Source organism: Morone saxatilis, unplaced genomic scaffold (genome assembly GCF_004916995.1).
Source record: "Morone saxatilis isolate NCDOM2014 unplaced genomic scaffold, NCSU_SB_2.0 Contig22, whole genome shotgun sequence".
Classification (NCBI taxonomy): domain Eukaryota; kingdom Metazoa; phylum Chordata; class Actinopteri; family Moronidae; genus Morone; species Morone saxatilis.
The window spans coordinates 5,793,908-5,804,901 of record NW_023339785.1 but is presented as its reverse complement, the minus strand read 5'-3'; the positions used below and the strand labels follow the sequence as shown (position 1 = coordinate 5,804,901).

At 39.1% G+C, this 10,994-nt stretch overlaps 1 protein-coding gene across 1 annotated transcript in view; it reads left to right on the top strand.

Annotated features, from left to right (window-relative positions):
* The window catches only part of ldb2a (LIM domain binding 2a), a gene marked incomplete at its 5' end in the record, with an annotated part of 94,631 nt that overhangs the window by 15,076 nt on the left and 68,561 nt on the right, over positions 1-10,994 (top strand). The window contains 1 exon segment of the mRNA XM_035669759.1: positions 7,552-7,654. Coding sequence (XP_035525652.1) covers positions 7,552-7,654 — 103 coding nt within the window.

Here is a 10,994-nt window from a genome sequence, read left to right as displayed (position 1 = left end):
AGGCGTTGCGACAAAAATCTAAGATCTCATAGAATTTTTGCACCAGAAAGTGTGACTTTCTCTTGGAAAAGTTTTCGGTTAGGCTTCTTTTATTTAAAATGTTTGCATCTGTCAATGGCCCCTCACCATGCCAATCAAAACAAAAACTACCTCTGTTAAGGATCCTAAGATCCTTGGAAAACATCTAGAGACTCTTTGGTTCTGTTAAGTTGTTATGCTCCCCAATAACCTGAGGCTGTTTGAATCTTTAACAACTGTAAAACTTCCTTGGCCCACCAGTCAGCCGAGCTACATGCTATTCAGGAACTGAATGGGGTTTCAGACATTGGTAATTCTCCAAGGTCAGGCCCCAGACACGCCTACACTCTTGGAGGCTTTTCTGCCACAAGAGGCTGCAAGCAACAGCAGAAAAAAAAAAAAAAAACAGACTAACAAAAACTTGCTGGGAAAATGGCTCATGTTAAATATAGAGACATTATTGGTTTATGTACTGTTAGAAAGATAGAGCGAAGGAAGAAAATTGTTATTTTACGTGGCTATGTTCACAAAATCTATTCAGTGAATAAAGATGTATGTACTGTACATACAGCATTACTTCATAATGAGTATATTTGTGCATAGATGCATGTATACAGAACAAAGGGGTGTTGTTGTGTGCTTTTATACACAGTAAAACATCTCTTTGTGTTTTCTGTTGCCACATTGTGTCATCTGCCTATCCACCCTGTATGGACATTTCTATATACGTGGACTTAACCCACAGCTCTGTTGCTATTTACTGAGGATCCTCCCTATACTGTCCCTCCAATCCACTGGATTTCCTGTAAATCCCCGGGGCATGGCCAGCGCTGGTGATTTGTGGTTGGCTAGTGGGCAATTGACACATTGATAAATCCCCCCCAGATGAGGTGCGATCTGTTTGAATCAATAGAGCCTTATCTGCTGACGGCCGTCACGGCTGCGACCACGTCGGTTCACCTCGGGTCCCTTGGAGTCGGCCTGATTTGTAGCATTTGACAACAAACATCGTCACGCCACGTGGTTCGTCAGAGAAGCCGTGGGCGTAAATGAAGGCAGGACGTTGTCTGTCAGCTCACAGCTACAGAGAAGACAGGAGACAGACAGAGAGAGGGAGGTGGATAAAAAGAGAGACAGGCAGAGATAAAACAAAAAAGGCTGATGGGGAATTGGAGGACTGAACAGTGCAGCCATCTTCATAGTAAATATGTGTAATTTACAAGTTTGTAACCTGCTAACAATGGCAGAATAAAAGAAAAGCTTCTTATATTTTCCTGCAGTAGTGGAGGGATTGAAAGCACCCATGAGCCTCCAGTGTGTCTTGTTCGGCTTCAGCCAGAGGATTCATATGGCTTGTGTCCACTGGCCAGGCTTTAGCTATTCTCCGGCCCGTCTGGCTCAGATCCAGCTTCTCCGTCTTTAGATCCGGGCCAAACCTGGCCGGTCCATGGCTCAGCCAGCCACGTTTTACAACTTGGCGAGGTGCTGGCCAAAAGCTGCCCAAAAGCTCCAGTTTGGAGTTTCCAGTTTACTGATTCTAAATAGACTGTTTATAATGGAAAGGTTTTGAGCAACATTTAGCTTTATTAGCTCGCGCTACTAAATGCATATCTAATTTACAAAGTAAGTGATTTGGAGAAGAGCAATGAAACCGCCAAGTGCCATTTGTTTTATTGTTGTGAATGCTGAAACTTAATGCTGTTCATGTCGCGTGAAATGTGCTTATTATTTTCAAGTTTCGGAGTTGTCGGGGTGGGAGGCTTTTCAAACTAAACCATATCCTCTTTGGTTGGACCTTGCTGACACCGCTGTCAACTTTGCTCTCTGTGAAATACACCCTTTTTTTTGGGTGGTTGTAGCCTGAACTAAATATCAGTAGACTGCCAAAATGAACTACACTGAGTTAGAACAGACAATATTATGTTGTGAAAAGGTTCTGTTTCTGGAAAATACTTGAAAACAGGGTGGGAAAGGCACAGAGAGGAACAATTTGAAAATAATAGTAAAAATGTGTCTAATTAAGATACCATATTGGAAAGCAGAGGTCACTGTGAGTGAAAATCAGAACGAAGGGGAGGTTAACTAACCCTCTTCTGTAAAACTGAATAAGAGGGATTTTAAGGAAGACAGTGTTCTGTAAAACAGAGGAGTGGGAGCTTAAGTAAAACACTTTTCATTAAAACAGTAAGAGGAAGCTTAATGAATACCAGAGTCTATAAAAAAAGAGAGATGGGAGCCCTCAGGATGACAGCACTAGAAAAATTTATCTCCAGCACTAAATCCAGGCAGTTTATGTCAGAATGGGGATCGCACTTTTTCATGAAATCCTCTAACCTTTTTTAGCAGCAGCAGGTCAACAGAGTCAATCAGGTGAAACAGTGAATCTGTGTTGTGCTTGTCTGTGTATCAAAGCCTGGTATAGCTTATTATCCTGTGCCATAGATAATGGTGGAAGAAGTGCAAAGAAGCTTTACTTAAGTAAAAGAAATACCACAAAATACTCCAAGTATTCACTATATCCTCACAGTAGTAAACGATAATGTGTAGAAATCTGGTTCCTTTGGCTGCTCCTTGTGCTAATGGCATTTACAAGAATCCACCACGTCTGAACAAAAACAGCCAATCAGAGGCAAGAAAAATGTCTCAGTTCGTGGGATGAAACTCAACAATCAACTATTTTTTTACACTTTTATTGTAATGAAAAACAGCGAAGTAAACTGAAATACGCCTGTCCGCGGCCAAATCGACTGACGAGGGCCGCACTAAGGGGGTGGAATCAGTGGAGCTGACTACTGCGAGTTGTCGAGAACCCGTTTGCAGCAGTCAGGGCTCGTCCCTGCTGCAGAAGACAAACTAGTCTGAGTCTGACTTCTTATTTTTTGCCACAGTCAAGACACACAAACAAACTGTATTCAAAATATTCAACTAAACAACAAAAATGCATGTGCAGGAAGCCGCATCTTCTGCCCCCCCCCCGCTTGCTCCACTACAGTGTGTTTGATATTCAGTGATATTATAATGTGTTTTTCATAGTTGTAGTAAGTTTGAAAGTGAGTGCATGTAGACTAGTAATACTGCTATATTAGCTCAGTGCACTGCTATATTGCTAGTTGAAAGAAATGCTGCACTATGAAAGTGTGTTGTACAGTAGCTTCAGTATTTAAGACAGTATCATTCATTTAAGTAGGTTATAGCTGCCTTTTATGTGAGATTTTTCTTGACTTTTATTCATTGTAGTTAAAGTATCGCTCATTTTACTACTTTTGAGTTAAATATGTTGGCCTGTCGCATTCTATTGTGACTGTAGTGTAAACAGTAACGTTAATTCATTATCAGCCTGAGGTTTATGATAGAATTGTAGAGATTGTGGCTGGTTACTATAGGAAGATTATAAGGCTAACATTAGTAAACAAGTATTTGTTCACTGTAGTATTGTTACTAAAGTAAAATATCTGAAAAATATCTGAATATGCTACAAAACCTTAACTGCTTTATTCAGCACTGACGCTTTGTTAACTATGAGTTAAAGAGTTAGACAGTCCATCATTCAGCCAGGGACACTGCAACATAAACCAGTCACACCTTAGCACTAGTCGACATGTTGCTTCCTTACGATGAACTTGGCCACTGTAGGTTATTACGAGTCAATCCCACATACACCGTCCTGCTGCCCTAAATACTCACTAGAGCACCAAATATGTTGTAATCCATGGTTAAATGTTTTAAAGTGTTTTTAAAATTAGGTTTTGAGTTGGAACAAACAGACTGAGAGCTGTGTGATGCAGAACGTTTGTTTTGGCCTCTTGATGGGATTGTTGATAATTACAAAAATATAGGACAATGCCAGCCTTATGCTTTAATACCAAATACACGCTATTTGTCACAAGAGTGATTTTTTTCTCCCTGTTATGTTATTATTTTGTATCATTAAAACCAGTGCAAGGAACAACAGAGTATAGAAATTGACTGCACAGAGCAGGATCATCCATAGTTGCACATGGAGATCGGAGAGACTAGCTTGCCTGCGTGGTGTGTGTGTGTGATGTGGTGTGTGTGTGTGTGTGTCTCGGTTCACCCTTCGCTGGTACTTGCCAATCCCAGGGAGTTTCCCGCCCTCTCATGTATGGTTATCGGCGTTGACACTCAATTTGAATGGCAGGAGTAGCACCAGTCTCTCTCTCTCTTCTCTCTCTCTCTCTCTCTCTCTCTCTCTCTGCCTGTTTCGTCCTGGTGTGTCACTCTTCTCCATCCGTCTCTCTGAAATAGATATATTCACATAAAACAGACACCACACACATGCTGGCTGTTCACGCCTGCGGATTCTCACAGTATGACACAGTCAGTCAAACACACTCAGACACACACTACACCAACACACAACACACCACACACACACACACGTCAGCTCATGCAGTTGGTTCCCAGTGGACAGCTGGTCAGTGGTACATGAGCATACAGAAAGAATACCCGGACATGCGTCCATGTATCCATTTGTTGTACAGTGAGTGTCTGTATTTTTTTAATGTTCTGTCATTTAAACAATTTCACTGACTGACCTAATGGGAGCTCTACAATTACTGGTTTTCACACCATACATGATGGTTTTGACCCAGCTGGTCCAGTTTTTAATGAAACTTGGACACATTTGGCTCAGTGTCATAGTGCTGAAATAATTACAAGTAGTAATCTTGTTGAAGGGAAAAAGATGGTCGGATGTTTCAAATATCAAAAGGCCATAACTACTATACCCCTGATTAAGTTTTTAAACAATTTTGATAATTCATTAATAAAGCAAAAAGACAAACATTTGCTGCCTCTAGCTGATTTTCACAGCAAACTAAAAATTTGAAGATGTCATATTGGGTACTGGGAAATTGGCTTTTTTTATGATTTTGTAGACCAAATAATTAAGCAATTACTCAAAAATACGGTTTGTTTAGTTGCAGCCTGTCATTAAGGCAGAATCAGGGGTGTAGTGAGGGGCAAAACCCAATAAACTCAGTCTTTGAAAGGCTGTAGGTTTGCTGATCTATTTTCAGATAAACTGTATCAATCAATGTGAGTGATACAGTTGTATTTACCACTACACCCCTGAGAAAGATGTATCTTATTAGCATCATCTTTGGGTATTGATTTGAAAAAGATGGATTTTGTTTCTTATTGTTAACAGAACCAGCATTTTGTAGCATAAAATCTGATTCTTTCTGGTAGAATTTTGGAATAAAAAGATTAAAACATTTTATTTGAAAACGTATTCTTGACAATTTATATGCGCTTGACCTTTCTGCAAAGGACAAATCTTAGTCCTCATAATTGTTAAAACTCCACTGTAGTCCACAGTTCAGCTGATTGGTTTGCCAGCCAAAAGACCTCCCCACTTACTCTTAATCACCTATTGATTGACCAGCGGGATGAGGGTCCAGCTTTAGGTCCTCCTAACCACATCTCTTCCTCTTTGCATCAGAATCATCGTGTTAGAGACACATTGACCTGCGAGGTGCTCCGGTCGCTACTTATTGGCCTTGACACTGCTCGATGGTGACAACGCTAATTGTCAACATCTGGGAAGTGCTTGCCATCCCACAGCCCTGCGCAGAATGAACCGTAGTGATCTGTCATAACGTGTCAGAGGAAATTAGCATCAGTCAAACATTGGTGGGTGGAGGGGCGAGGGCAGGGGGAGTGGGGGTTGTCCCGCCAACATTATCCGAGATTTTCCTGAGGAGGGGGGGAACGGGGTGAACGGCTGTTAGGGGAGTAATTTCATGGCAAAGAGATTTACATGAATGTGTTTCCTCACAGAGTCACTGCCTCTGCTGTGAGAAGATGACTTCTGTTGCTTATTACAACTACTAACACTAGTACTACAGCTACTACTGCTATAATGACCAATTCTCTCTTTACAGTTACTACAACACAACAACTAGTATTACCATTGTTACCATTACTACTGTTACTGTAGTTGCTACTAAAACTACTAATAGCCTACTGCTAGTATAATTACTAAAATTATTGTTATACGCATACTATTACTGTAGTTAATATTGTGTTGTTTTTACCACACTACTGCTACTACCTCTACTATTGACTATCACTACTACTTCTTCCAATGCAACTGGTAATAACTACTACTACAGATATTACGATATTTACTATTATTACTATTATCCCTTCTACTTTGGCTACTACTACTACAACTGCTGCTTCTATTCTCATAATTATATATTGTTAATGCTTCAACTAATTATACTGTTACTAGTAGGCTACTACTACTGTAGCTATACCACAACTATTACTAGTACTATTACTTACTAGTACTGTCACTCCTCCTACCGCTAGCAAAATAATATGTTTTGGCATTACTTGTATTTCTTTAGTCATACATGAAAGAAAATAATTATAAAACCATACAAAGCCACCACTACCGCTTCCACTACTACTATAGTAATAATAATAATAATGATAATGATAATGATGATGATAATGATGATGGTGATAATAGCAGTTTTGAAAACACATGTTAAAGGTCTCCCCACCTGCTGTAAAAAAGTACGAGAGGCAGTGAATTTAAAGATGTTAGACCTCAGCTTGTAACTCAGACTTGTAGGAGCCTCAGGCAGGGCTCTCCCAAAGTCCAGGCTTAAGAAAACTAAAGGGTGTTACTTTGGCTTTACATCAACCTGTACGGGAGGCTTAGTAAATGTAGTAAAACATTTGAACAAATAGGAGTTGATTGCTTTCATTAAGACAGTTATTTTTGTATTAGAAGTTTTCTGAAATGTTATTAAATGTTATATTTCAATATGTAAATGAGGCATTATCTAAACCTAATCGACTTAGCCTAACACCCAACATCCTCTTTAAGATCACTTTTTAAAACCTGAGTTATAGACTTATTTTAATTCTTTATTTCTTCTTGTAGCTGTTACCCTTTTATTCTTATACTTCCATATTGTGTTGTGTTTTTAATTTGTTTTATGCATATTATGTATTTGACCGTTTTATGGTTCATACTTGATCGTTGAAGCCCTTTGTATACTCAAATGTTAAAACAGTTATTTAAATAAAGCTCATGAAATTCGCTTTAATCAAAAGGAACAAACACACCAATCTACAATAAAGGGAATACTTGCCCAGCACTGCTGAATTCATATAGCAAAAAACAATGTTCTTTTTTATCTAGTCTCATAGAAAAGCCTGCATGGTCACAATATCTGTGTCATATCAGAATGAATCAACATTGAATTTATGTAAAAAAAAAAAAAAAACAATAGCAAAAGAGCAACAACCTGGACAAAGGAAATCCACTGGTTTATTAAATAATAGAACAAAATGAAGAGTTTTATAACAAACTGAAACAACCCTTGTTCATTTTAGAGGACGGAGGGGTAACTGAATTTTACATACTGCATAATCTGTATTTTTTAAATTTAATGAACAGAAAAATAATTACTCTTTCGAAAAGCATACCGTTGTCTAACCCTGAGGGAGCCCTGCTTCTGTCTAAGCGTTGTATTCTTTATATCCTTACAGGAAAGTGACAGTTTGTGGTGGGACGCCTTCGCTACAGAGTTCTTTGAGGAGGACGCCACTCTCACACTCTCCTTCTGCCTCGAAGATGGACCAAAGAGATACAGTAAGAGTCATATAATATTTCAGCAAACCACCAACGATCCAATAAATATTTTTTTAATTCTAAATAAGTTAATTTAAGGAACAGTCCATTCGTTGAGTTTAAAAGTAGTTTTTAGTAGGTAGGTTTTTTTCACTTCTCACTGCCCTCCCACACACCTGTTATAAACTCTGGTGTGTGGACCCTTCTTCAGTTCCATTTTCTTGAAAGGGTCTTAAACCAGCGACTTTCTGGTAACATGTCCATCAGTCCATCAGTATTAGGTTGCTGGGGTCCCAATAAAAAGTTTAGCAGCTGAGACGGACAAACCACCGTAATGTGCTGAGATATTTTAGAGAAAAATCCTTCATACTCAGATACCTCAGACTGTGGTATTCACTCATTCCATTCAGACTGATTTTATGATGAAATAGGAAAAGAAATATTATTTGGTATTTCCACTTTGCTTCAACCTGCTTTGTCTACTTCCAGTTAAGTTATTGATTTCCTACATTTCCCAAAATGCCTTTTAACACCTCTAAGAAAAAATGTGTTAAGCTGAAAAGAAAGAAAAAAGATTTGTACCACTGAGTCAAACATTTCTGCATTGTGCTCTCCTAAGTCTCTGTCAGTGAGAAAATTGGTATCTCTCCATCTTCTAACAATGGTTTTCTCTCTGTATATGATTGCTGAACATTGGTGCAACACCACACAACTACTGGTAACCTCTCTCTGAAAATTTCATCACAGGACTCTTTTGTGGCCTGTGCTTTTTAAATAAAAATGTAAATATAAACCACAGTCTTGAAAATAAGCAAATTATTGGGTATATCTGTATTGCAACACTTCACAAAACATCTGCCTTTGTGCAAGATCATAATGGCGGTGCTTGGGTTTTGCTATCTTGGCACTTCTTACCTACTATAGAAGACTGCAGGACAACCTGATACCATATCTGTATTGTAAATATTTTATTTCCATTAGAATTGAGAAGTTGGAGGAGTGATGTTGGGCTTCCAGGGTAAAGGCGTGTTCATTTTCTGCATAGACAGTGTTAGCTGACAAGTGGAGCTTTTCAAGGCCTGGGTGGACATGAATCCCTGATTGTTTAATTATCAGAAAGTGAGTGGGTGTGTTACAAAATGTCTGGCTCCTTCGTAAAAAAGTCAAACGTACAAGACTGTACATAAAAATGTAGGGAGATAAGTCGCTATGACTGTTGTGGTGAGGGTCATCCAATCATAGACTTTTCAGTGTGATGCTCACAGTCGGTTTACACTAAAGATTTGTATTTTATAGAATATGATAAAACATTTAGAAGTTTAGTTCACTCCACTTTTATATTCTGGGTCATTTCGGATGAATTTGCCATTTTGTTCCCAACTGCATCAACAAAGGATTTGCTACAGCTCAGATTTGCACCTCTGCCTGGCTTCCTCTCCATAGCAACAGTGGCTGAGGCTCATTGGTACTTTAGTACTTAGAGCCAACCACTATACCAATCTAACAGACTATAACATTATTTCTAAGAAAGCGACATTTAAATAATTAAAACTGATACTCAGTATCAATACTATAGTATCCTCAGACTGTATAAGAGAATCCCTTTTTTCTATGTTAAAGAACATTGAAGATATCATCAAACGGAAACGTTCAAATAGGAATTAACAGTGGGGGAAAAATACTTTAGGAACCATTTACAACTCTATACTCAACTAGAGTTGTTGGCATGCTGTAGGCTACTCATTGAGTTAATTTCATATTAGTCCTGCGAGGGAAATCATTTCAGCTTTAAAATAATAGTTCAACATTTTGAAGAAATTTGCTTATTCGCTTTCTTGATGAGAGTTAGATGAGAAGATTAATACCTCTCTCATGCCTGCGAGTTAAGTGTGAAGCTGGAGTCAGGAGGTACTTAGCTTACCTTATTATAAAGACTGGAAGCAAGGTAAAAAGCTAGCCTGGCTCAAGTTAAAAAAATACCCCTTTACCTGTTATGCACACTGACTAACACATTGTATCTTGTTTGTTTAATCTGAACACAAACAGAAAGGACATCATGAGGTTTTAGGGGTAGTTATTAACTCTAAGTATTTCTTGGTCACTTCTTGGAATCTTGGCATCACAGTGATGTTGCTGGGCAACCAGTGGTGACACTGCTCAGAAGTTATGGGCAGTTAAAACTGTTCGTCAAGAATATTTACACCACTAACTAACTAACTCCAAAGCCACAAATTGTTAACTACTAAGCTTTAGAGGTGTTGGTAGCAATATTTTTCAACTTTGAAGAGAGCCTAGCTAGCTGTTCACAATCTTTTTATTTTTTTCTGCCCATAACATCTGTTCAGTGTCACCACTGGTTGCCTAGCAACCTCATTGTGACATCCAGATTCCAAGTCAATGTTGTTTCACCAAAAAATAGTAATATAATAATAACTCTAATAACTAATAATAATAATAACTAATTGTTGTTTTTACATTTCTGTTTGTGTTTGGATTAAACAAACAAATGTGCTTCATATGACGTTGTGACGTTTGGCTCCGGGATCTGCATGTCTTCAAATCCCACCAAGAGCATTTTAGAAGCGGAGCGTCTTCAGAGAGTTTTGCCTGCCCACTGTTGTTTACATGTGTATTTTGTCCTTCTGTCAAAAATAGACCAGCTGCGTACGCTATGGCGAGCAGAGCAGAGAGGCGTTTTTTTTGACGCGCTACAGCGCTTCTGGTGGAATTTCGAGCATTGTCTAAAATGGACGCGATCAGCCGTGCCTGGCAGAATATGGAGGTTTGGCCCCTGCACGGTGTTGTTTTTTTAAAGAGGTTGCGAGGGCCTTAGTTGCAGAAAATGTTGAAACACTTCATTCTTTGTATGAGTCAGTGTACTAAGAACATGAGTTAGAAACACCAAGACTGCAGCTACAGTATGTGGTATTCAGCAGCAAATGACATAGCAGAGAGGCTGTTATTGAGTTTGTGATATTGTCCCCTTCATCTCATCTGCATAGGTTCATGTTTTGATATCTGAAACATATTGAATATCACACAGACATAGATAAGGACGTGGTGCTCTGAAATGAGCAGAACTGTGTGTATGTCTTGGCTTGTTGTGTGGTGTGTTGTGTGGTGTGTGTGTGATCCAGCATCAGTTCAATGGAGGAGGAAATTGTATTGACGAGAAGAGAAGAGAGAGAGAGGGAGTGGAGGATTGTTGTGAGCTGGGCCCTGGTTCGCTTTTCAAATGTAAAAATAAAAATCCCCAGTGGTGTAGAGACGGTAACCCTGTTCCCCCGGGAACGGGAGGCTTAACACCATGGCGATGATGACTCACCGTCAGTCGCGAGCATTCCTCGATTCACATTCAGGT